General features: G+C 43.1%; 1 protein-coding gene across 2 annotated transcripts; it reads right to left on the bottom strand.

Annotated features, from left to right (window-relative positions):
- Positions 1-315: 315 nt before the first annotated feature.
- Positions 316-26,929, bottom strand: nin (ninein (GSK3B interacting protein)). 2 transcript variants are annotated; one of them, XM_075447928.1, is made up of 28 exons: positions 26,603-26,929; positions 23,153-23,365; positions 22,167-22,260; positions 21,271-21,443; positions 19,578-19,623; positions 19,307-19,482; positions 18,814-18,960; positions 18,556-18,714; positions 18,286-18,422; positions 17,949-18,089; positions 17,327-17,501; positions 16,856-16,966; positions 16,539-16,628; positions 15,077-15,212; positions 14,857-14,978; positions 13,024-14,141; positions 9,980-10,078; positions 9,818-9,887; positions 9,574-9,720; positions 9,374-9,490; positions 8,693-8,806; positions 8,305-8,451; positions 8,025-8,204; positions 7,812-7,946; positions 7,627-7,728; positions 7,407-7,499; positions 4,593-4,706; positions 316-1,215 (listed from the first exon to the last, which is right to left on the bottom strand). In XM_075447928.1, the coding sequence occupies exons 2-28, from the start codon at positions 23,342-23,344 to the stop codon at positions 1,000-1,002; spliced, it is 4,551 nt and encodes a 1,516-aa protein (XP_075304043.1). In that variant the 5' UTR covers positions 23,345-23,365; positions 26,603-26,929; the 3' UTR covers positions 316-999. The 2 variants fall into 2 exon arrangements, with proteins under 2 accessions (XP_075304043.1, XP_075304044.1); XM_075447929.1 differs by lacking the exons at positions 316-1,215; positions 4,593-4,706 and adding an exon at positions 4,771-5,972 and having other exon boundaries at positions 26,603-26,928.
- Between the last annotated feature and the right edge of the window lie 202 nt (positions 26,930-27,131).

Raw genomic sequence — 27,131 nt, 5'->3', positions numbered from 1 at the left:
GAAGGAAAGTAACGCAATTACAAACGTTTAGACTCTAAACTCACTAGATGCTAACTTTGCACCAATGGTCAAAAAGTATCATGAAAAATAAACTTTAATTATGAGGAAAAGATGCGCATTGACGTATTGATATAATACAGCCCATAACTAAAGCTAGTACAAAATATGGTGGAGTAACATGTACAAATCACGATATAGAAATATTAAACTATAGTATTAGAGTAAAACATACATAGGTTCCACCTCTACTTGAGGTGAATTGTTATCCTACATACTATGAATCTATTAGTGATGGCACACAGGTGAAACATCAAACAGAATCCATGACTTTTATTCACACACGTAAAACAAACATCATCCATTTACACCTCAGTGTTTTCCTCTGCAGGAATTACAGACAAGCTCCTTTATTTGGACATTCATGATGAGACAGTCTTCAACTGCAGCTTTACATATTGCAACAGGCCTTTTTCTTAAAAAAACAACAACATAAAAACAACAACAAATAATTCAGTTTTAAGTATTGCAACTTGATTTCATGTAGAGATGAATGAAAGTGAAAACCTCTCAGAAATGGCGAGATTATTTGACTCTCTTTGCACAATTTTAATCACCGACAGGTTCCTTATCCTGGCTTCGGAGGGAAAGTACAGACAAACGAACACATATATAGGAACATGTCTAAAAAATGTACACCGTATTGCTTTTCTCTTTGGACAGGGACATGCAAGTAGTGCCACAGTGTTTTTAAAAACATAAATAACCATGAGATCAGTCTGAAAAGGTCAAGCGCTTCAACTTGTTATTACTTAGGATAAAAACAAAATAAAAATACTGCATAATTGAGGCGAAATTGACACCAGATGAAAACTTTCTGTTGCGAAAGCATCCGACTATTTGTTGCACAGGTGTCCCCCACGGTGACAAATGTAGGTTTGGTTGGTTTTCACACTTTTAACTTGGCACCACAAGTGCTGTTGATATGTTTAAGCGATACTATCATGGGGATTTGTAGTTGTAAGGTAGTGAAGGGAGAGTCGACGGGTTGAGATCACGCACTATCTTGTTAAGGCTGGAGATCTTCTCTTCCAGCAGGTAGTTCTTCTTCTCGGCGATTTTCTGCCGCTGCTCCGTGATCTCCAGGGCCTTCAGCAGCTGAGCGTTCTCCACGTAGAGGTCTTGGATCAGCACATCGGCTTTGCCATTCTTGTGCAGCTAGAAGAGGTGGAGAAAGTAAATGATCAGTGCATACATAATTCAAGATGACGGAGGTTTGCTTGGAGCAGATAAACTGGTATTATCCCAAAGCACACAGACCAGTCTTAGGAAAAAAAGACAAAAAAGGTAGTGCATGAAGATTCCTACTTCAGTTAAAAGCTTAATTTTCATTACTTGATTGGTAACATATCAGTCCAAAGCAAATAAGTGACTGGTTGTGGGATGATTAAGTGGCATAAATGGCACAGAAAAGATGCAAATCTATTTTCTTTTTTCCTGACCTTAAACTGCAATGGAGAGTTCTTTGCTTCCCCCTTGTGGTAAGTAAGAGTAATTACACAAACACTGTCAATGCCTGCTTATGATGAGAAGCCACACCTATTTTCTTCTTTTCGTTTTTTTTTTTTTATATCTGGAGCATCTCAAACTTTTTCTTGGGACACTTGGAAACGTCTTCTCCTCCAAGAGGAGCTTTACCCAGCGCTGATGGGTTGTGGGTCATCGTTCTTAGTGGTGGGCTCCGGAAATTTAAATTTGGCAGATTTCTACCACTTTGGGGTCTTTTGCTGCTAAAAAGCTTGGGAAAAGCTGGATAAATGTGGAACGATGTTATTGTATTTTTGTAAAGCAACTTTCCTGTTTGTCTGGAGCTCCAAGAGGAACCTTTGCTGGCTTTGGTGTGTTCTGCGTGTGCCACGTTTCATAAACTTCTGTGACCTGCTCTTTTGAGCCCGACATAATAGGTGATGCCTTGGGGGAAATTTTGCCCCAAACAGGCAGAAGATCCCAAAAATACAACATTTTGCACATTCCCTTGTGGGGCATATAGAGAAAAAAAAATAAAGTATGAGTTTTGGGGTATGTTCAGGCCCCCAAAATGTGATTTATTAAGGTGAAGAAAACTAATAAACGCTACAGAGACAACAGGCATTTGCACTGCCTTTGGTGCTCGGGCCGAGTTAGAAGTTCTACACTCTGTCAGAGGCTGCGTGGACAAATTATTCGACAATTTAATAACTTTTCTCAAAGTAAAAAAAAAAAAAAAAAAAAAAAAAAAGGAATACTACTGAGTAACCTTTGTACACAGACCAGTGTGGAAGGTTTGCATCACCAGGCCTTCAGACAGCATTTCTAACAGGTCTAATGTTTAGACTGAGCTACTTTAGTTTCAAATATGTCCCAGAAAACGTTTTAACTGATAATTTGTCAAATTCTTTCGGCTCAGCTAGAGGAGAGTCGCCACACTGGGCTGTCTGAAGGCCTACCGTGGCTCAAGTATTCAGTGGGTAAGAAAATCCCCCCCAACGAGCTCCAGACTCAAGAAAATAAGCATTTCTTCATTCCACCACTAATTATTATTATTATTATTTTTTTTTTTCAAATCCCTGCAGCGACAGAACAACTGTATACAGTTAATAACTTTTATAGTTTTATTCCACTCGTTCACATGCACGTTAACATATGTGCAGTCTTGAGTGTTCTTTCATGGAGCAGTTTGCTGGAGAATCTTCATGACGACGGCACGGATGCTGCTCAGGAAGAGTTCGTTTCCTCTTGTGGTGAAGTGAACTCCGTCTGGTAGATACAAGGAGTCTTCGTAGTGTCTCAGGAGGGGATGTTCAATCACCTCGCCACCAAGGTGCCAAACAGCCTTCTTCATGCTCTTGTTGACCACCTTCCTGTCCTTGACGGTTCGCCGCAGCTTTCCATATCTCCACACTTGCCGCTCGTTGATGCAGGAAAAGGCGATCTTCATGAGTGGAAACGCTTCATGGAGCTGCAGAAAGTCTCTCTGCATCGCAGATGCCAGCTCCTGAGCGGATGCGAGTCCCAGATCGTTGCCTCCAGCGTGGACAACTAAAATGTCTGGAGGACTCTGTGTGCAGAGCACAGAGTAAAAGCATGGGAGGACGCCGCTCCAGCGCATGCCTCCTTTACCGAACCACTGGACTCTGGCGTTCAGGCCCAAGTTCTCTCCAAACTTCTCAAGTGCCGTGGTCTCGCCTCGCCTGATGTAACTGGACCCGATGATCCAGATCCTAGTTACTGGTCTCTCCTTGCTGTCAGCGATGCTTCTGCTGCCAGCTGAAACCTCTCTGAAGGGTCTTTGAGACGTTTCTTCAAAAACTCTGGCCCTCTTTGTTGGCGGGGAGGTTCTGTCGGTGTTTCTCACCAGCTCATCCTCATCCACCCTCTTTCTTTTCAGTTGAGGCTTCCTGTTGTTCAGACAACACTTACCCTCACACACATCCATGTTTGTTGGTCATATAACCTGCTGCTCGTCACTTTTGTGGTTGAGCTCTGGTAAATTTTGTTGAGCTCTCTCCAAAAACAACGCAGTTGGAAATCCTAACGAGGAATTCTGACCGCTGTGAGCTCCAGAACAAAGTGAAAGAAGATTCTAATAAAAAGACCCGTGTTCCAGAATGCCTTTATGCATCATCAAAGAACTTCTAGAACTTTATACATGCTTCCATTAGGTAACATTAGACAGCATGGCATAAATTTCCATTGCTATGCTGATGATACTCAGCTGTACTTATTTATAAAACCAGATGAACCCAATAGGTTGGTCAGACTACAAGCATGTCTTAAAGACATAAAGACCTGGATGACTCAGAACTTTCTGCTTCTAAATTCAGACAAAACTGAAGTTGTTGTCTGTGGACCTGAGCGCTTCAGGGAGAAATTGTCTAGCTATATAGTTACTCTAGATGGTATTTTCTTGGCTTCTAGTTTGTATTGATAATACAACCTTGGAGTTATTTTTGACCAAACTTTATCATTTGACTCGCATATAAAACAGGTTTTTAGGACTGCCTAAAAACCTGGATCTTTGTAATATGCAGAAAAACTAGTCCATGCATTTGTTACTTCAAGATTGGACTACTGTAATTCTTTATTATTGGGCTGTCCCACATATTCTCTGAAAAGCCTTCAGCTGATCCAAAATGCTGCAGCCAGAGTTCTGATGAGAACTAACAGGAGAGATCATATGTCTCCAGTTTTAGCTTCTCTTCATTGGCTCCCTGTTAAATTCAGAATAGAATTTAAGATTCTTCGGTCTCAGAAAATGTAAGCGTTTTGAGATGGATGGATGCTCGCCAGTGTGCATCTCACTGGATTTTAAAACTCTTCTTTCAAATCTGTAATGGCCAAACTTTGTGAACTATAGCATCTTAACCCTCTGGGGTCTGAGCCCATTAATGCCGGCGTGATCATAGACCTCAGAGGGTTAAGAACAAAGTAGCGTAAACCACGGCAGTACAGTGGAACTGTGATTCCATGCTGTTTGTTTTTTTTCTCAAAATGAAATTCTTTAAATGTTTTGGAGGAGGAAAATGTTAGGAATGCAAGGAGAACACTGAACTGACCTGGTCTTTCAGCTGAGCAACCTTCTCTTTGAGCAGCAGCTTGACGTTATGCAGCGAGAGCTCAATTTCCCTCATGCGCTCCTCCATGTTCCTCATCTTCCACTCCCTGTCATCCTGATGAGAAGACATTCAAGGATATCAAGCTCATGCAGATGGAATAAATGCACGATTTAAAAAAGAAAAAAGAAAGCCTTTGAGCTGGTTCAAAGCAAAAGATGTGGAAAGAAAGGAGTCGGAAACAACATACAGAGAGAATTCTTTTTAGGAACCATTTGCTTTATTTTGATCAGACTTGTGCATTAAATGATTTCTGGTACATTTCTACGGACAGGACAATGCTCTAAGAAATAAATAAAATATAAATAGGTATATAAAAGTATTCCGTGTATGCCAGATACCTCTACAAAAATAATTTAATGCATAAATAAAATTGAAACCTATCAGGATAAAATGAATAAATAAAACATAAGAATTCGATTCAATACATGGTGGGAAAAAGTCTCGCTAATCAACCCGGAAACCAAAACAGACAATAGATAAGACACACTGTACTAATAACATACAGCCTAACCACAAATACCAGATAAACACGAGTTAAGTAACATGTTCTTCTTCAAGAAAAACTTAAATCAGAGAGATGTGACTAACTTTGGTTGTGCAGCAGCGACAAAAACAGGTCCAGGACTAATTTTAACCGAGTGTAGAGTTCAATGTGAAACTAAGGCTTAAGCAAGGAAAGACGTACCATTGAGAGCACAGAGCCTTCGTTTTGGAACTAATCCACTGGACATAGACAGTAAAATCACCTGACAGTAGCAGATGGGAATGGTTTGATTGACAGAAAAGGCTCCAAAGGCACAATCTGCGCCCTCGGTGTGACGTTCCTCCATGATCATAAGGCAAACCGTTACAAGGTTTAGCCTCTGAGGATGAATACACACATGTACCCTGTCACAGTTCCACAAAAAGGTAGTGCATTACAAAACATTTCCAGAACATACATCCAGCATTAAGAGTCCCTGTAATCAGGACCAAGTTTCTCTAAATTTGCAGCGGTTAATATCACCGCTGCAATCATAATCCCTTTGGGAAACACAGCAGGGTCATTCGGTGTTTTCCTGCCACCTAGCAGCAGAGACAAACAATCAAAACATTGTTGCCCTTTTAATTAGGCATCGCCATTTCTTCACAATCTCCTATAAGGATGCAGAAAGCGTGGGCATCGTGTGCAACACTGAGACTTTTGCTTCGAGCATTGCGGAGGAAGAGCAGAATGTGAGGAGAAGCTAAAGTGAAGAGTGGCGAGAGAAGCCGGCGTTACAATCCGCCGATCCGCCGGTAGCTGTCTGCGTGAGCCGCCCGCTGCTCCGCCATCGCCCCCTGGAGAGAAAAGGCAGGTACACTTCACCAGAGCTCTACCCTCTTCTCTAATCCTAAACATCTGAGAGGCTGGTCAGACAGCAGGCGCTTACACACGTGTTTTAGGTCTGTTACACGCAAAGATGTGTTCTGTTCATCAAATCACTGTACAATTCATTTTAGAACTAAATGCACAAACCATACATCATGAATTATGAAACAATACCATTTCATTTGATGAAAATATTGATATTTAGCCCACCAACTCCTAATGTCTCATTAGCTATGGCTCCACTAAATAAGGACGGCGGAGGGGGGGGGTGTACATTATAAGGTAAAGTGTACATTAAAGGCAACAATTGTGCAAAAATATAGTTTTTAGTGTAAAGTCTTGAGCCTTGAGCCTCATCTCCTTATTTTGCCGGGACAACATATTTCAGAGAACTTTGATCGCTATTGCTCAAGACCACTTGAAAAGATTACAAGAAAATATGGCACCTGGAGAGCAAAATATAAAGGAATGAGGGGTGGATGAAGGCTTGTGCACAGTACTGGACATTTTCACAACAAACTCTGCGACCTACTTGGTGACGTAAAAGGTGACTAGTGTCATTAATCCACATCTGTCTGTTGGAAACAGACGGATGTTTGTGAAACACGAGTCAACTAAAAAACAGCCACTAGGACCACACCCAGAAGCTCACACCACTGCAACTACTTTTCGGTCCAGAGATTGGAAACTTAAAGACACTGGGCTTTGAAACACAACGAGGACACACATACAAGTCATGACAGAGCAGACGGCAAACCCAAAAAAGTAAACACTACATGTGTGAAATAAGGAGGTGAGGACAGACGAGTGCCGAGAAGGATCTGTGGCAGGGAGAGAAAAAAAAAAAAAAAAAAAAAAAAAAAGGAATACAGCAAACTCAAAAAATAAAATGAATGAGGATCACCACAATGAAACACTCAGCTCAGGTGTTTGGAAAATATGTCATTATTTTATAGACACCTTATTGTTTTTAGTACCGTCTTTAATGGTTACGCCAAACTTTTCAGCAAAATGTTAAACCGCTCTGTTTAGGTGCTGAATTTCTATTTGACGATTTCAACTCATATTGTATCCCATTACAACCAGATCCACTGTGAAGTGTAGCGCACACGTCCTTTTGACTAGTAAGACGGCAAATAAACATGATGGCACCAAAAAAAAAAAAAAAACATGACAGTGAGATAAAAACATGGAAGGAGATGAGTGATATTCAACATTGTGTAATGAAGCAGTGGTTCTAGAGTGCATCTTTAAGCTCTATATAAACTGCAAAGCGGACAAAGGAGGATGCTTTTCACCTTTAAGGGAAGATTTTGATGAGTAGATTATGCTTTTGCATTCCAAAAATACTACTACACCTTTGGCCACATCTGCTATAGAGCAAAGTTTCAAATGTGCTGTACCTGCATGTTGTCAGGGTCTTCACCGTGATGCTGTCCCCTGGGCACCCTGTGAGGTGATGGAGGCAGAAGTCCAACTAACTGAGCCTGAAATGACTGAAAAAACAAACAAACAAGCAAAATAAAATGTCTTCTGAGAAGTTGGAAATTTCTTTGCTTTCCTCAGATATCAAACTGAAATCAAGTCGACACGTATATTTTGAAGGAAAAGTTCATGACGTACCTCCAGCAGCTGTGAGGACAGTCGAGCCATTTGGGCCTTGAGCGCTTCGTTTTCCTGCTGAAGGCTCTCCAGCTCCGTGTCTCTTTCTCCAGCTTCACAGCCCTGCAACCAGTTTGACAGAATTTAGGGGGCCGTCACATAGTCAGCATCTTCCGTGAAACTTTCTTAGATGACAGTTTATATACCTTGGTCTGCTCCCTCTTCACTTCGAGCTCCTGCTTCAGTGAGGTGTTCTCCTGTTCTAAGGCCTTCACCAGGGAGGACTGACTCGGTTGTTTGACCTTGTTCAGCGACAGGATGGCGGCATCCAGCTGACGGACCTGCAGTCACGACATTTTCAACAGGTATGGAGGTATGTTTTTACCGTTCTTGTCCCTTTGGTGTCGGCCTCAGCTCACCTTTTCTCTGGACTGGAAAAGGTCGCTTTTGGTGCTGTGCACTTCTGCCTGAAGCCTCTCGTTTTCTTGCCTCAGCAGCTGCTGCTCCTGCTCCATCAGGCGAGACATCTCTTCCCGGTACCGCTTCTTGCTCTGATTCTGCAGGCCGCTCGAGTGCAAGGCCATCTCCAAAATGTGGTTCTGAGATTAAAGACAAGATACGCCTTTTTTGTTTTGTTGGTCCTCCCCCCCCCCCCCCCCTTTCATTTCAAATCCTGCTAAACACTAAATGAAATCTTACTTTATCATTAGCATTTTGCAGTTGCTTGTTGAGCACTGCAAGCTCGTGCTTCAGAGAATCCCTTTCCTGCTGCAACACTCGAAGGTCCGACTTCAGACGAGCACTCTGTCGGTTGACGGCTGTGAAACTTTCATCTGCCGTCTTCACCTGGAAGAAAAGAAGTTCATTTTCTCTAGATTAATTTGTTACTCTAAAACGATTTGAAATAAGAATTTTCTCTAAATTTTTCCATATTTCAAAATCCTTATGCTCCAGCTCAGGAGAACAAAGGGGTGAAAAATGAATAAAATGATGAGAAAAACAGCAAGTCTATACACAATCCCACTGCTTCAACTTGTCATTCATCTGGCCACTGATAATGACCATTTATCCTCCAGCAGACTCCTACCTTCTCTTGTGCTTTAGCTAACTGGTTGCGGAGGCCGACGGTCTCCTTATCGACACTCTTACGCTCCTCTACCAGATGGCTGAGCTGATTCTCCATGGAGTCCACCCTGACTGCCTGAAAAAATTAATAAAAATTAAATAAATAAATAAAAACTACCGCTGTAATGAAGCAAACCCGACACAACTCAAGTTTCTTTGAAATTAAGTGTTACATCCACGATAGATCACATTTCCCCCCAAGGGTGAAAAATATTTGTTGTGCATCATCATCATCATAACAGCTGGTGAAATATTCAGAAAAGATAATTACTTATTGACCCCTCCACATGAAATGTACTACCTCCAATAGGGGTCCAGTAGGCAAGACCCCCTTACGTTACCTGCCTACCTGGGATATGAGTGCAAGTCGCTTTGGATAAAAGCGTCTGCCAAACGCATAGACATCAACTTATTCATAAAGGATAAAGAGAACACAAGCAAAAATATGTAAGAGGTTCATTCGGGTGTTTTATATTGTGTGTGTGTGTGTGTGTGTGTGTGTGTGTGTGTGTGTGTGTGTGTGGGGGGGGGGGGGGCTGTAATAGACTAAACATCAAGAAAACATGGTGTTAATCAGTAGTTATCTGAAAGTGCCCGAGAGACATTGATATTGATATTGAAGTGCCCGTGATCCGATGCTCACCTTCCCTCTGAGGTCAGAGAGCTGCTGTGACAGCTGGATATTTCTCTCCTCCAGCTGTGCAGTGTCCTCCAGAGCTTTGGTCAACTCTGCCTCCAGAGCAGACACACAAGCAGCCATCTAACACAAAAAGCCACCAATTAACTACCCACTACGACCACGACACCATGACACCCGCTGGTCGGTTATTTATTGATGTGTACCTTGTTTTTCTCGACAGCGTTTTCTTGAATCAGCTCTGCCAGCTGCTGCTGCAGGTTCTCCACGTCAGCGACGGTTCGGGCATTTCTCTCCGTCAGCATCCCTTTCTCGTCTTCGAGCTGCTGGCTCTGCAAACGCAGCTCTGATATCTGCAGGTAAATCAAAACCTCAACAGTTGCTTCCGGATGAAAAATAAATAAATAAATAAACGGGAGCAGAAACCACTTTCCCTTTCCATTTAGTTACCTGCTTCTTGAAGTTATCCGCTGCCTTTTGAGCTGCAAACTTCTCCACTTTCAAGTGTTCCAGTGTTTGTCTACAACAAAGTAAAAGTCAGCCTGCATGAAACTAAATGAAAACCAAATGCAAGCAGGTGTTGGACTGCAAGTCGTAGTAGGTAGTGCTTACATTAACTCATCCTGGGCCTCTTTTAAGTCCCCTTCCTTCAGTCCCATGATTTTTTGCCTGAGGATGAGATTTTCCTCAGCAAGACGACTGGCCTCGGATCTAGACAAAGATAAGACCATATTAGAAAAAGTCAGAGAAATAGATTCCTGCACGCCATTTAAATCCAAGGGAAATGTGCTCATAATGAAACAACACTGGCAGCTTGCTACATATTAATTAAAAGAAACTAATGTTTACGTTTTGCAAACACAGAAACTGGAGTTTTTAACTCTTTCTGGTGATCTACAGGGATCAAAGCAGCTGAACGGCAATGAGTGCAGAGAGGGTTCAAGATGGGCAACCACAGGTAGGGACATCAATAACAGCACTACGTTGTGATTGGGAACAAAAGGAGGAGAGCTGTTAACATCAAAGCGCTACGGGGATGGGGGCAACATAGGCCACAGGAGACAGGGAGTGTCGGGATCCTAGTTATCTCCAAGTTACCTATGAGCCTGAGTGGTTTCATTTAACGTCTGTGACTTGTCTTGTAGTTCTGCGATGGCTCTGCGAAGTTTGGTGTTACGCATCTCAAACTCCTTACAGCAGTCCTCAAGGTGGGTCTCTGCCTGCAGCTGGCCGCCCAGAGGCATAAAAGCCTCGCCTGGGGGGCTCTCCAGTTGCTCAGCATCTGGGTGCGTAGCCGGAAGTCCATCCTGCCTTTCCAGTTCGCTCAGCAGCAGAAACAGCTGCGCGTTCTCCCCCCTCATCCTGCCGATCTCGTCCACGAGCGAGACGTGCTGATCTTGGAAATCGTGGAAAATGTTAATCCGGCCTTCGAGGCTCCAAACCCTCTTCTCAAGGTCATTGTTTTGTTCCTTCAGCTTGGCATTTTCACACATGCAGTCTTCATATCGAATTTGAAGATCGGTCATTTCTAAGGCCTTCATCTCCAGCTCTTTGACGTGGTCCATTAACAAGAGCGTCTGGACTTTGAGGCTGTAGTTTTCCTCCAAAGCCTGGTGGCCAGTTTTTATTTTTTCACTGTGATGAGCCAAAAGATTCTCTAGTATTTCTGTTTTCTGTTGAAGCAAAGAAATCTTTTCGTGGAGGAGAACATTCTCCTCTGTGGCAGTGTTATACAAAGCCTGTAATTTTGGAAGAGAGCCCTCCCGGTTCTCACGGTCAGAGTCCCCGTCCAGAGGCTGCACACGATCATGTGCGCATTCATCGTGGTTTTCATCCTTTACTTCTGCGGCTAAATGTTCGCAGCCTGAATCTAAAACCAGACTGACTTCCTGTCTGTCGTGAGAGTTATTTAGTGAGCGGTTAACCTCAGCATCCTCCACAGATTGCTCACCAGGGTCACCTGTCACCTCCAGCGTTGAGGCCACAACCACAGTCTCATGATGCTTTTCACCTTCATGGCAGCAGCTTCCAAAGTCCACAGCCGGTACATCCTGAGGTTTCCTCTCCTCGTTACATGACTCGAGAGCTACTTTATTCTCACGATCACCAAATGCCTCAAGTGATGAGAGGGGTTCACACTGCATATGTGGGGGGACAGCTTCGTTTTCGTCATATAAATAGCTGTTGGGGGATTCTGAGTCGTGATCACCTCCGTGAAACAGTTGACCTTTATTGAGGCTCAGATCTCCAAACATGTGATCGAGAATAATGTCAACCTCATCATCGCATCCCTCACAAAAAACACTGGCATTCTCATTCGGCAAGTCACGAGTCTCGGTCGCAGTTTGATGGTCTTGGCTTACAGCAGCATCCAGCCAGTCCTTGTTTCCTTGATCAGTGCTGGTAGCGGAGCAATTTTCAAAGTCTTGATCAGCATCAATATCATCGGGGATCTCGGATCCGTTGCCATCTTTCGCAAGCAGATCGTGAGGTACATCTTCTCCAGACACAGAAATACATTCTTTAGTATTTACGTCTTTTGTTCCTTTCATTTGGTTGTTCTCAGCTTCCTCTGCAGGAGCCGAAAGCTGACCGAGTTCCATCTCTAGCTCCTTTATTTTCATTTTAAGCAAATCTCGCTCTGCTCTCAATTCATCCCCGTCAACCTCATGACTATCATTTAACTTTGTCTCAAGAATGGACAGATTTTCCTGGAGCTCCTGCCTCTCAAGCTCAAAGTCCACTGCTGCCTGCCTAAGAAACATCTCGAGCTCTTCGATTTTCATCTTCAAATCATCACGCTCGGTTAACAGTTGAATCCTCTCCGTGGCCTGCCTCTCGGTCATGGAGAGCATCTCGTTGAACTTTGTCTCAAGTTCTGAAGTGTTACTAAGAAGTTCTGCCCTCTCCTGTTTAAAATCCTCCACGGTTTGATTTAACAGGAGCTCAATCTGAAGCGCTTTGCTCTCAGACTGAGAAACAAGCTCGCGTTTCTCCTGGAGCCGGTTATGGAGGTCATTCAGCTGCATGCTGAGCTCTATTTCTTTACTCTGGGCCTTGCTCATCACCTCATCCAGCTCATTCTGCAGTTGTTTGGTCTCCATCATCAAGGCCTCCATTTCGTCACTGTGAACACGTTCAAGCTCTTGTCGTTCTTTTTCCCATTCCTGACTTAGTCCCTCTTTGTCCTCCTTCATGGCCTCCTCCATCGCTTTTCTTTGCTCCTCTGCAATCTCAAGAGCCTTCTGCATCTCTGCTTCCCAGTGGAGCTTCTGCGTGACATGGCTTTCGGAAAGAGACTTCAGCTCACTTTGGTAGTGCTGTTCGAGTTTCAAGACATCAGCTTGAAAACGCTCTGCAACACATTCCTGATCGCCTGAGAAACGATCTTCCACTTCTCTGATTCTCTGGGTGAAGCTGATCTCAACTTCCTTCCTGTACATGGTCATTCAATGTTTATTAAAGCAACAGTTTTAAACTTTGTCGAGTAATACATTAATAATCAAATAAATTTTTTTTATTAAAAATAATAATAAAAAAACCCAGCTGAATTAGCAGATTAATATTGCTTTCATTTCTGGCTACAGCCGAGAGGATGCTCAGCAAAAGCCTCAAACTATTACTGTAATCAATGCAAAAATTGGCAAAATTCTCACCTCTCCCGAGCAATGTCACCTCGCAGTTTGTCCAACGCCACGCTGAGTGCGTCCCTCTCCTCGGCGTGCTTGACGCTCAGCTCCTTCATGGCCTGTCTATGGCTCTCTTCTAGACGGGCCCTCTCCTCTGCCATTAACTTCTCCATTCTCTTCTCGTCTTCCTCCCTATCGGAGTCGAGCTTCTCCCTCTCCTCATTCAGCCTATCCTGGATCAACCCCTCATAGTCCTCCTCCAGTTGCAGTCTCTCCTTCTCCCACTCTTCCTTCAACCTTTTCTCCCTCAACTCAAACTGCTCCTGTAACTGCAGCCTTTCTTCGAGGATTCTGTCGAGCACAGCCATCTGATGGCGCTCCTGTAGCTGAGCTCGTTCACTCTCCCACTGCTCCCTCAGCCTGCTCTCCTTCTCCTCTTGTTCCCTGACTAGTCTCAACATCTCTTCCTCCAGCAAGACCTGCAGTGACTCACTGTTCTGTTCATCTAGCTGAGCCCTCTCCTTCTGCCACTGCTCCGTCAACCTCTTCACAACTTCATCTCGCTCCTCCTCAAACCTCAACTTTGCTTCCTCTAGTTGTGCTTTTAGTTGGTCTTCATGGCTTTCTTCCAATGTTTTCTTCTCTGTTTCCCAGTCATCGAGTAATCTTCTCTCCACCTCAGCCTTCTCCTCCTGCAGTTCCCTTCTCTCCTCTGCCAGTCTGGCTTCTAGCACTTCCGCTTGTTGCTCCTTTAGTTTGTTAATCTCAACGACATGTTGGTTCATCAGTTCCTCGACTTTAATGAGGCGGTTTTCATCCGTCTCTGCATGCTGCACTTCCAAGGCCTTCAGTTGCTCTTCCAGGTCTGCGGCGTGGCTATGAGCTTCCAGCAGCTGCTGTCTGAGGTTTTCCTCTTCCTGCTGGTTCTGGAGTTCTTCCCTTTCCTTTGCCTGGTTCTGCTCCAGACACGCCCGCTCCTGTTCCACCTGCTCGAGTTGGCTCTGAAGCTCCCGTGTGTGGTGCTGAGCGCTGGCCATCTCCTCCTCCAAAGCCCGGACTTCCTGCTGGTACTGCAGGGTCAGTGCAGTTTTCTGGTCATCGTGGGTTGATCTTTGCTGTTCGGCCATTTTGTCAAATTCATTGATCTGTCGGAAGAATTACAACATTGGGTTTAAAAAAAAAAAAAAAAAAGAAATTAATAATTATTACTCAACTTGAGAACAGATAAACACATTCTGACCTTACCCTGATGCAGTCTTATAGCTTACATGGCCATTTTCAAAGCACTTTGAAGTGAATCAATACTTAATGTCTAATATGTAATGTACAAACCAGGGCGGTAATTTCATTCATTAAAGTATTATTGAGATTTTCAACTTTGGTCTCCTTTTCTTTCGGCAACTGAAGTACACTCAAAGTAGGAAGTAAAGAAGTGAAAAAAAAATAAAAAAAATAAAAAAATAATAATAAAAAAAAAATAGTACAAAAACTCCCATTTGCAGTCAATAATGTTTTGATTTTAATCAGACATGATCAACTCACAATAGTGTGCATTGTCAACACAATATCAAAATTTAATTTTTAATGTCATGACTGTCACGGGTATTTTGCGACACTCCTCATACATTTACAAACTAATCCAACTCGGCACCTGTATTACAGGTCAGCCACAGATTCTCATATGTTCTGCTATTAGTGGCTGAAGTTGCTGGCCTGAAGAAGAGACGAGAAAAGAATAACCTGGGAATAGACCTGAACTCCGAGCTAATCCAGGCACCTTTTTGTAAATCCGTCAGCTTTTTAATCCACCATCAGTACAGGAATAAACTGACTGACGCAGCATTAGACATGGAAAATTACCTTGCTTTCAAGCTGGTTACGCAAATCCTCCATTTCTTGAAGGTGCTGCTCTTTTAGCTGCTCCAGCATCATCTCCGCTTCCAGGCTGATGCAAAAAGGCTGAACCTCCTCTGACCCGAGACCTGTAAACGGTTCCATTATTAGAGCTGAAACAGACTTTTCTTGTTTCTAAGCAAAAACGTCTGTGTATCGTAACGTCCGAGTTATCCGTGAGGCCTACCTGGGTCGGACTCCATGCCGGGGCTTTTACTCTCCAGCTCATCAGACAGGGGTTTGTGGCAGGGCTCATGAGTTCGACCAAGAGCGTGGAACTCCTGCAACTCTGACTGAAGCTCGTCGATACGATCCTGCAGCTCCTACAAAATAAGAAAACTCAACTGAATATGTGGAACTATGACACATATTCAGTTCCTCGCCGTTTTATGATGGGCCTGCACAGAGGGAAAGTAAAACTGGCAGAAAAATGTGCTCGCTATTGAGCCCTTGGCAGAGGCCATTAGGAAAAATTCTAATATTAGCGGGTTTGAGATAGGTACGGACATACATAAGATTACGCTTTTTGCAGACGATATCATTTTATTTTTAACCAATCCGGAATATTCTCTTTGTCGCCTTCAGGACTTATTGGGTAGATACAGTTCAATATCTGGGTACAAAGTTAATTTGGAAAAAAGTGAGGTTTTACCGATTTCTGTATTTGACCACAATAAAGTTAAAAATGTGTCTAATTTCAAGTGGTCTCCTGAGGGCTTCAAATATTTAGGAATATATGTGGATGGTAACCTCAAAAACCTCTTCAAACTAAATTTACCTATTCTACTTCGGAAGGTGACTGAGGATTTAGGAAAATGGATGGACTTACCCCTCACATTATTTGGTAGAATTAATGTCATTAAAGGGATATGCCACCCCCAGGCCAAATTAAGTGTATCCCCGCATTCCCGAGACATAAATAAGTGTGTGGGAGCGTTTTCCTGGCGACCCAGGCATTGTCCGAATCTCACAGCACTGACCACTGCTTGGTTGCGCATAATACATACATGCTAGCGTCGCCAGCGTCGCCACTCGAAATATTTCGCCCAACGTGAATTAATTTACTTGATTTACCTTCTAATTACTGTGTGAGTGGTGTACTTTCACATCGAGTGCAAATGACTGTGTAAATCTACACAGAAGGCTTGTTTTGCTCATGTCGGTTTGGGAACTAGTTTCAGGTGCGGAAAATACAGCCGAAGCACACTCCCCGCTACGACTTTGGGAATCCCCACCCCCGACTTCTTCAAACAAACCAGCGTGAAGGGGGGTATTCCCAATGACGTAGCGGGGAGTGTGCTTCGGCTGTGTTTTCCGCACTGTCATGTTATCGAGCTGGACTCGACAAGATATATGAGAGAATCTGATACCATCTGTCTTTCGATATATTCTTGATTTATATATATTTTTCTATCCTTATGGATTATACTCCTCCCTCATCTTACCCCCAGCCCCTCTTGTCATTTGGTTGTTGTGTTATATTGTGGTGAGTGTATTTTACTTTAAGTATGTCTTATTGTGATTTTTGTGATGTCATTATTAAAAATTTAAAATAAAATATTCTTAAATAAAAAAAAATAAAAAAAAAAACACACTGTCAGAAAAATGTGCAAGATACCCTAAACAGTTTCCGACTTTGTTGCAGTTACCCTGAATTGTACTTCATAGCTGCCACGCAGCTGTTTGATCCGCTCTTCTTGGAGAAAGAAGTCAGCACTGCCAGGGTCAAGGTCCCCAAACTGAAGGAGGTGAGATCGTAAACAAGCACATATCATGAAGTAAAAAACAAACCGACAAAAACAGTGAAATTGAAGCTGGAAATTACAGAGCATTTGTGTGTAAACGGAATTTGTAAAAAGAAAATCTGAATTTTTATTTTTTTAAAAGTGCACAAGTAGAATGCAAGAAATGTAAATGACAGCATTTGTGAAATATTACTGTGGAAAACCAAGAAATATCTTGGCACCTTGTTCTTCATAATGTTGTCCAAATTGATCTGGAGTTTGGTTATTTGGCGTTCTGCCTCTGTTAGTTTGTCTGCGTTGTCCAGTAATTCCATTTCAAGACGCCTGTTCTCCTGAAAATACACACAACCCAGGAAGACGTGTGGATTATGAATTGAAGTCACTATTTTTTGACAAAGACATGATCGTGTACCGTAATATATCCTGAGAAGAATGACTACTTTCCTAAGTTGTCAATTATGAACTACAATTAAATAAATAAGATATTTTGTAAATGAGTAGAACTGGTTTCAGTCTGAATAATAATTAAAAAAAATAAAAATACGCACAAAAACAAGATCCTAAAAAACAAAAATATAATTATGTACATTTACCTTTATTTTACCAGTCACCCAAGGGTATAAACAGTTGTATATGTACAAGTGAATGGAGACAACAATAGCACAAACATTTCCAAACATCTGTTTTGGTACCTTCACCGTGATGGAGAGGTGGTCTCTGAGAAAAGACTCGTCTTCCCTGATTTTCTCGATCTCCACCTCCAGCTCCTCGCGCTGCAGGCCCGCCTGCTGCTGGATCTGGTCCATCTCTTTCATCAGCTCGGATCGTACTGCTGCTAGCTTCTCTTTGTGGTCCTGCTCAAGCTTCCTACAGAGATTCATTACAGTGGACGCAGATGCTGAAGCATAAATACCACAAACTGCAGCGTTTGAATCAAAGAGGTAAACAAAATGACAAGTACTTTTGTTTTTGTTTTTTTATCCCCATGTTCTCACAAAGAATCCGTTTTTTTTTTAAGCAGGGTTACAGTAATCAAAAATGACTAAACTATTGAACTGCTTTCACTATTTGAAGAGTGAAAACACAGAAAGCTAATAAGGATCAACTGCAGTCAGCGAACAAGATTAACAGAAGTGACAGCTATAATCCCCAAGAATTGCCGTCCTCAGTAATCAAGGTCAGATCTAGACCCAGAGATAGGCTGAGACACAAAATAAACACAAGTTAAAACCTTCTCTATTGGTCATATGAGTCTTATTATACAATTGAACAACAGCCAAAAGGATAAACGGGGTGATGTGAGTGATGAATTACCTGAGATTGAGGTTATTCGTCTGCTCAATTGCAGAGTGATGTTCATCCACCTCGGTAGCAAGCTGAGCTTTCTGCTTCTCGGCTTTTTCCAGGTCAGATCGGATTTTCTCCTTCTCTCGGATTTCTCTGTCTACGCGCTCTCTGACGAGAGTAAAAACAACAGCGACAATAGTTGTACAAAGATTTCCGTGACACAACGGCCAAGTCGGCGGTACTGCCGCTCTTTCAACGCTCATGTTTCAGTGCAAACTGAAAGCTTCTAAATAATTCCAAATCTCGTTAGGTAAGGATTAGGAAGATCCGAATGAGCTGCATTATAGTTATGACTCATACTCACAGGAGGTATCTGATCTCAGCTCTGAAGCTCGCCAGTGCCGCTTGGTGAATCCCATTCTTAGTAACCAGCAGCTCATTTTCAAGTGCCGTGGTCAGTTCACCAAGACTCAGTTTTCCATCTAGGTCGAAATTTAGCGCCTGCAAAGACAAGGTGAAAAACGGTTGCGTTTTGTACTTCACACGACCCCTCTTAAAGAAGAAAAAAACAAGTATCCCTTTCATTTTTTGTGCGGAGAGATGGGCGCGGAAATTAAGAGAGCAGCTTCGGTACCTGGAGGATCTCAGCACTGTCTTCTATTCCCTCTTCTATCCAGGCGTCCAGGATGTACTCAGCTGGAGAGTAACCGGTGCCATCATCAAGTGTAGAGAAGAGACGCATACCAATGGTGCCGGTTAAAGCGGAGATCCTGCGGCCGCCCTCGTCAAAGGGCTGTAAGAGGAACAAATAGTCTTTTTTTTTTTTTTTCCTTCCACATTTTGGAAATTCCGAAATCTTGTTTAGTCCGCGGAGCTCAAACAGACGGCGTACCTGAGTGGAGTGATATCGTTTAAGCTGTCTGTACGGTGTGGAGGCGGATGGCGTTGGGGGTGTGTTGTGGTTTACAACCCTGGAAACAAACTCCTGAACATTCATCACTCCGTCGCCAGTGAGACTCAGGAGGGCATCCCCGTTCAGCTGGAAAAAAATGATTAATTAATTCATTTTTTTCTTAAAGATTCAACATTTCAGTAGCTTATTTAAGTCTTAATGTTTAAGGGAGCGTTTTTTTTTTTTAACCATTTCATCCCCAAACACTGATCTGATGGGTGTGGAGTGCTAAAAGGAGGAATACATTCAAGCCATTTTTTGTGTGTAAAGGGATGAAATCATGCAGCTGCAGAAAAATAACCAGAAGCATTTGCAGTCTTGTGAGAGTGCACATACTTCCTTATTATGTGCCAAGTCATAAAAGTTAAAATATGGTAATCCAGGCCTGGATTAAAGTAAATCCATCAAACTGTCCATTTGATTCTTAACTCACCTCTAGGCCCAAATGTTCACCCAGAGCCAGCAGTTCGGTGTGCCTGGCACATCCGTCCCACGGTATCTCCAATTCCTTGCATGCTTCGCGCAGTCTCTCCTCTAAACGGGCCGACAGCGGGACGATGGATCCCCTCGGCGTGCTCGGCTCGTCTGGGTTCCAGAGATGCATCTGACCTGCGCACAAGATCAGAAGCAGATTATTCGATAAGAAACAGAAAATCTCTACTGTGAAGGGAATCCTTCTGAAATCACAGAAAAATCTGACATACCCTCTGCCTCGTACTCCTCTGTGCTCGACTCGTGGCCATTCCAGCGCTGTGAGAGACGAATACACACAAAACAAACATGATAACCACATAGACCTTAAAAACAATCAGTTTAGTTTGACTATCATATTAGTTTTAAACAATAACAATAGACCGACTCATCTGTGGGAACAAGTGCCACAAACCCCCACAAAAAAAAGTGTGTGTGTGTGTGTGGGGGGGGTGTCTTACTAAAAGACATGACATATCTGTTGTGATGGCACGGGCCCTAAATGCCCTAAAACAACAAATAAAATGTGTCACTGACAAGACATGTTTAGCTTTTTAAATTCCAAGCAGCATAAAACAGAGAAAAAAAAAAAAAAAAAAAAAGAAAAGAAAAGAAAAATCTTTGTTTGCTTTTGTTGCTTTGACTTAAAGTTTTACTTATGAAGAAATATTAAGGGGGAGCTCAGCTGGGTGTGACCCACTATGCTGCAGCCCAGTCCCAGAGTGGCCATCTATTGTTTGGCAAGCCGACAGTGAGGGAATGAGGAGCAGATGGGAATCTGCAAGTGGCATTTTGATACATGAAGTGTAGGCATCCAGAACGGAGGGGGTAGTGAGGCTCATTGTTCCTCCGTCACAGTCCTACACCCTCCTCCTCGCACAATGCCGGGTCTGCTGCTTCTGCGGCACGGCCCCGTGACCCGGCCCCATCTGCTGGTCCACAGACTGGCTATCGTGGCATTGTTGAAGCCCAGATTAGTCAATACCAAGACACACTTCAATTCAATATGTTAAATAGTGTTCGTCTACAGGCTGCCAGGCATCTGGGGTGGAGTCAGACAATTTGCACAATATCAACACATCCATCTATGCTCAAGCAGAACTGACCACCGCTTTTTTATTTCCGTTTTGCTGAACGGTTGGAGAACGGTTTATTTGTTGTCGCTAATGTTGCTGCAGCACTTTCATGCAAGTTTCTACCATAATTTCTGTTGTAGGTCATGGAATGCTCAAAGTGAGAGCTTCCCTATACACGTTTAACAACTCTTTGTCAGCAAAGACAGCAGCATTATCCAAGAAAAGGATCTAGAAGATCAACATGCAGACTGCTAAACCGTGAATAGCCCTAAGGCTTTACAATGTCATATTCAAAGCACTAGTCACATGAAGACGGAGCAGAAAAAAGGTGACTCAGCAGGAGTTGTTTAAAAGTAACAACACTTCAAACACAACAAGGTGCTGCAATGCGTCTTTGTGTGTAGTGAAAACTCATGAAGATGTACGTTCTTGCAACTCTCTGCTCTTGACGGCCACATTATCTCCAGCATATACAGTCAGGGCAAAGTTCAACCCCACAGTGGACACGGAATCACATCATGACACATCACACCGCACTGACACTGGTTACGTGTTGATAATCCAAGGCTTAATGACCAGTAGTTCTGTTCACAATGTTATTTACAGACGGTGCTTGTTATGCCAGGGGTTATGCAATGAAAAGTGCCCGGTGAGTCCTGTGTTGGGAGTATCTATATCACATTTCTGGATCTGCCCGGCATGACAGTAAGCTGATTAACTAAGAATAACGCTTCCATGCGGCTGTGGTTGCTGAGAAACACAGTACACGCAAGGACAGAAGGTGATAAGAATGGCATCCGAGTGTGTCTGGAGGTTTGGTATGGCACTGGAAAAACTCTTAGCCTTTTACCTCACGCTTCCTGGGAACAGCCGAGTCATAGCTGTCCTCCAAATCCTCCTCATCAGCTGGGTTTATGTTTGGAACTTCTGACAAGTCTGAAACAGGCTCTAGGAACTCTGGTGTGGAGCGGCGGCCGTAACGTTTACTGCCCTTCACAAACTTTGGTTGGATTTCAGGAGACTCTGAGATAAAGTGACAAAGAGGAAGAGATATTTGCACAGCACTTTCAATTTTATTGTTAGACTGTACTTTAAAACATTTATTTCTCCAAAACCAACAGCTTCTCCAAAAGTAGTAACCAAAGATATCTTTTAGAGCTAAAGTAAATGAGACATCCTGCTATGAGGAAATTGACTGTAACTATAAAAGCTGAACGTACACTGCGCCTCAGTGACATATTAATATTGACAGTGTTGTATTTACTCTCTCTGTAACACAAACAATCTTTTACAATGTAAAAAAGTCTGCTAAAAGAAAATAAAGCTACCATAAACCTTCATAGATTGTGATCAATAACACAAAAAGAAGATTTCTTTTGAACAGAAAATCTTTCTTTGCGTCATCTGCACGGTAATTAAGAAGCTGTGCCAGCGATCCACCCATGACGGAGTAAACATAAACCATCAGCTAATTGGCTCTGGGCCTGTTCTTTTGCCTGCGTTTGTAGATGTACAGCTGACTCAGCATAGGGGCTGCTCTACTTGTTCAGCTTACAGTCACCTTGCATGCTTGGATGACTTAGTGAAAATGAAAGCTCTCCTCAAAGTTACATATTACACTTGATACGGTCATAAATAACAGAATAAGTTAACCATTTGACACAGCAAGGGGCACTTCAAAAACATTTGCCCCTTTATCTGCAAGAATATTTATCAGAACACGCTGTACTACATTCAAGACTTTACCTGGCTGCGGCACAGTTTCCTGCTCAGCTTGGGACGGCTCAATGGTGGAGGACAAAACCAGAATAAGAGCATTCCTGAATTGGTCAAAGTCAACCTGCAACAAGGATGAAAAAGATAATTTTACATTTAACAACAGTCCAAGTGAAACGTGGGGATTCGTCGTACATAATTCAAGCGATGCTAAATATCTGAAAAAGATTGTTTGTGGAATTCCTTAGACTGGGTGCAATTCCCTGTGTGCCGGGTGGAGACCGGGTGTCCCTGGTTGTCTGGGTGGAGGAGGGTGTTTGAGCAGAGGCTGGGAGGTCACACTTCGACAATCAACAGCTGCTAACCCTGAATATGGTGATTTTCTTTGTGCTCTAGAGGCTGATGGCTGGCGCCTATATGAGGGGGGGGGGTCTCTTTTCAACATTATTGTTGGATGCCATGGGTAGGCAATCAGTTCACTGGCCTCTCTACTAACATTCACACCACCCACACATGCACAATAGCCACCCGTCTGTGCACACGCTTATATACAAACAAAATTCATGAAAAAGTGTGGAGGCAAGCAGTTTTGATTAACCTAAAGATATCGACTAAACAGGACATCCACTGAATGTGCAGTGTCAATGCACACTCGGGTACAGTCGTACATTTTTTGACAAGTACCTTTCATAGGTCATAAATTTCCACATGGAGCACGCTCAAAGAAGTGCATGTGCGTATAGCGATTAGTCGGCTTGGTTGTCTTGGTGACAGACACTTAGAATGAGGGTTGATGGAGGGGGGGGTATTTTCTACTCAACAGGACAGGAACAAATTGGCAAAATAACCTGGAGACACAAGGAGCTGGAAGCTGGAGGGACTTCATAAAGGTGTCTGTTTATTTTCCTGGATGAGTCTTTGGAATTCAGCAGAATAAGCCACGAATAACACACACATCAGAAGGTGTGATGAATCAAAGTGTCCAAACACTCTTAGTGGCAGACATCTAAACCTACCCTGGCAGTGAGGCGCTCCTGGTTCTGCAGCAGTGTATGGAGAAGAACCGGTGTGGCATCATCCAGCTGTAGGGACTGGCAGAGGTCAGAGAGTTCCTCTGGGTTCAGAGAGCCGCAGTCGCTGGTGTCAAAACTGTTAAAAACTTCCTTTAGGCGCTCCTCGTACTGGTCCTGCTCTTGGCTGTCATCCATCCCACAGGACAGCACCCTGCCCTGAAAATACAAAAGGCACGAAAAATCCCATTTTGGTCACATTTTCCATGACGGTACGTTTAGGCTTACTTCTCCTTTTGGCATCATTAGTCAGAGAGCAATAGACAAGACAGTGCATGCGATCAAAATATCCTCACCCTGAAGAAAAAAAAAAAAAAAACAACAAATTCAATCTCGGCAGTGACTTATACTCACAAACCGGGTGGTCGCATCGATCTCAACAGCATGTGTTCCTAACAGCACCTTCATCTGAGAGTTCCACTGAGCAACTGAGCTTCCAACACAAGGCTGCAGCGTCATTTGTGGCGGAGGCTTTAGTTAATCCAATTACAACGATAAGACAATCAGGTAAATGTTGCTCAGGACCTGAACTTTCAGCAAACTGCTCCAGGCCCAGGGTCATTTGTGGTGCAGGTTTTAGTCAATCCAATTACACTGATTAGACAATCAGACGAATTGATAGACGTTGTCATTTCTGAAATCAACCATGAATCGAATCGATCGAAATGGAAACTTAACCGATCCTGTGGTTTTGACTGCTAATGATAAACTGAGAGACAAAGTTGCAACTGAAAGCCGTAGCCGACAAAGAAACTGATGATAAGGACACAAGTACGCATCCACCAACGCGGCACGGAACGAAGCAGCGCAGACTGGCAGGGGATAATTGAGGTTACACCAGAGCTCTGTGACAGCATTTACAGGCTGGCAGCATCAGTTACAGACACATGAATAAAGCTTTTGTTCATTCAGTTAATATGCTTCAATTCTGTAATCGAAAAACAATACAAGCAACCAGAGCAAGGAGCTCAGTTCAGAGAAATGATGAACCTGCCCCCCCAAAATGAGCCATGTTTCTATTGAGCAATGGTAAAAAAGGCAGCAAAATGAAAATATGGAGTCAAAGCACTGAGCACCTGAAGCTTCAGGCGGGCTAATGGGAACGAACATGACTGACATTTCTTCTTCTTTTGGCCTCTCCCTTTATCAGGGGTTGCCACAGCGAGTCGATCTTGCACCATTGATTTGGCACGTTTTAACATGTGTGATATTTGCTGACCAAAAAAACCCCCAGAGAATTAGAGAAGATGCATCCAATACACCTTAAACTTTATGACAGTAATTCATTTAGGAAAAACATTTCAGCACCATTAAATGTTTTTGTTTTTTTTAACTTTCAGTTATTGTTGTTTACGTGTTGCCTTTCGGTAAATGTGTAAACCGCTTTTTAATTTTTTTTTTTAAAAATCATTTTAAGTCTTCTCTAAAATCACTTCTATCTTTTGTCATCTGGAAATCCAAATGATCATTTCACAAGCGATAATGGACATTCTTACTGCACAGCTTTGTGCACTGGCACTTGATTTCCTACCTCAGCACAGCTGCCTCCATAGTTCTGGGTTATGCTGCTTTATGTATGTTGCACTGTTTTTGACTTTTTCCAAATATATTTTCTCCATTCATACTGAATTCATTTTCAAACTGTCCACGCACCTCGTTCCTCCAGAGACAGGATTTTGTGCCTCTGTGCACTACTTTTGAAAAAAAAAAAAAAAAAAAAAAGGCTATAAAGCTGAGCTCAGTCAAAAAAAATTCAAAAATTAAGGGCACTCCGAGAGATCTAAAGAGCAGAAACGGAATAGATGCACCACCTGACCCTCTGCTTTTCCAGCTGCTCTCAGAGATCATCAAGCAAGCGCTCGGCCAGGTGTCCCCTGCACCCCAGACTCAGGGTACCCATTCACCTCACACAATAGCCTCTCTACAAAAGCCAATCAGTGCTCAGCATCTGGACATTTGAGGACTTTATAAAATGCAGGGGAATAATGGCTCTCTAGCAGAGCTGCTTATCCAAAGCAATCACATTTTGCAAATCTGCAAAGAAACACAAAGGGCGACAACAAGAGGACTTTTTAAAAGGGGATGAAAAATGACTCCTAATTACAATATTCTATGCATCCTGACAACCCAGACCTGACCATGTAAAACTGTCTCCCCACACTTTGCTGTGATGTCGTACAGCAGAGTCCACCAACTTTCTACAAACAACCCCTGAGCCCATCAACCTGGCAGCCCTTCCGCTGAGCTCCATCACAGCAGCTTGCGATTGTCATGGGACGACAGCTGCTGCAGAACCAGACCAGTCCAGGTTACATGAAGGAGGTTAATCCCCACACCATCCCAGCATTCACTGGCAATGCCACTCATTACCATCAACAGATGTCAGTCTGAAGAGTAAAGGTTTTTTAAGGTTTCCCTCTTCAGCCTCATTGGCTTTTGACTCACAGACAGGTGCACTGCACCTTTATTGTGGAACTGGAGATGAATCCTACATTCATCCATTTTAATCCTCGTGCTTTCTCATATTTTCACTTTTTACCTTCTAAATTAATTCCTCACAAAAGCATCAACAATAAAGCCGTGCAGACCTTACAAATCACAAAAAGTTTCAGAGAATATTTATGAATGGAGAGGATTTTGCTCACGTTTCCACACATTAAAAACACTATGACTGCTCTCCAAAATGGTTGGAATTAGGTCTGACTGTTTTCATCTCACTTATATGCCTGATTATCTGCAATTGAGGTTCAGTATTATACCAGCAGTTTATCACATTGCATTTAAGTTCTCGTCTGTAGTGTTCCCAGTACACACAGACACAGTTAGATCTTAGTTTTCACAGATCCATCTGGATGAAATGGGAGGCCGAGCATCACAAGCCTGTTTTTTCCCCCCAAATCTTAGGTCATTATGATATCATCTGCAAAAAATCATAGCGTCATATAGTTTCTCAAGAGTCAGTGCTTTCTTAAGAGGGTGAAACTTGACACTAACAAAACCACATGAGCTGCGAAGGATGACAGCTTAAGTGAAAAACGAAACGAGAACCTTTAGGATCATTTCAAAATGTCTCACATTTGAGTTAAAACTTCATTTATTTGCGGCATCATAAGCTGGAAACACCCTCTCCGCTAACCTTTGGCTGTCTGCACCTGAATGAAGCTCAGAAGTCAGTTATGGGCAACACGGCTGTCTATAAAGTAGTGTAACCAGCTTAACCAGTCAGGACTTTAAACAGAGAGTGATGGGCTATGCTAACCCGGCTAAGTTACTAGCGGGAAGGTTTGGAGGAAACTGTTGTCCGGCTACATCTTCAACGTGTCCAGTCAAACCACCTGAAAACCGACATATTGGTTTAATGCTGTAGCTTAAAAATAAAAATGCAAAGAAACTCACCAAAGTCCCCAAACTTGGCCCACAGTGGTCTCCTTCTCCGACTGGAATTCGGCGATAAAACGACTTTAAAACAAAAAGTTTAAAAACTACAACATCTGTCCGGCTGCAGCGTTCTGTTGTCCTCGAAGGTAAAAACGACCCTCTCCAAGAAGCTTGGCATGCGGCTAGTTTAGCGACGGAGGCGTCTTCTTCCTTGACAACATTACAGGGTCCGCTGTTGACGGCTTTTGGTGACCGCTTTGTGCCTCCCTCGGCTATATCATCATCCCCGGTGACTTGTAGCGGATTTTGAAAAGCGGTTGATAGAGGAAGGGGCGGTGACCGAGAGTCTGCCGCGGCCTGACTGGCCACAGTCCCCGCCCCCCCGCGGACCTTCGAAGAACTGCACAAGGAGTGGGTGAAACACTTCGTCTTGTGTTTGACTTTCGCTCGAACAAGTCGTTGGAGGCAGTTCAAAGTAGAAGCCATTCTTATACCAAACAGCCCTTATGACTAGAACACATTTTCTCTACGACACTGAACAATGTGT

The sequence above is a fragment of the Odontesthes bonariensis genome, chromosome 17 (assembly GCF_027942865.1).
Source record: "Odontesthes bonariensis isolate fOdoBon6 chromosome 17, fOdoBon6.hap1, whole genome shotgun sequence".
Lineage (NCBI taxonomy): Eukaryota > Metazoa > Chordata > Actinopteri > Atheriniformes > Atherinopsidae > Odontesthes > Odontesthes bonariensis.
The sequence above is the reverse complement of the archived record's forward strand: the minus strand, read 5'-3'. Positions and strand labels throughout refer to the sequence as shown.

Coding starts and splice junctions, on each gene's coding strand:
- nin (XM_075447928.1), bottom strand. CDS start 23,344: ATGGATGACAGCCAAGAGCAGGACCAGTACGAGGAGCGCCTAAAGGAA. Junction 22,261..23,152: donor AGGAGCGCCTCACTGCCAGG/GTAGGTTTAGAT, acceptor TCCTTGTTGCAG/GTTGACTTTGACCAATTCAG. Junction 14,979..15,076: donor CGGCATGGAGTCCGACCCAG/GTAGGCCTCACG, acceptor AACCGTTTACAG/GTCTCGGGTCAGAGGAGGTT.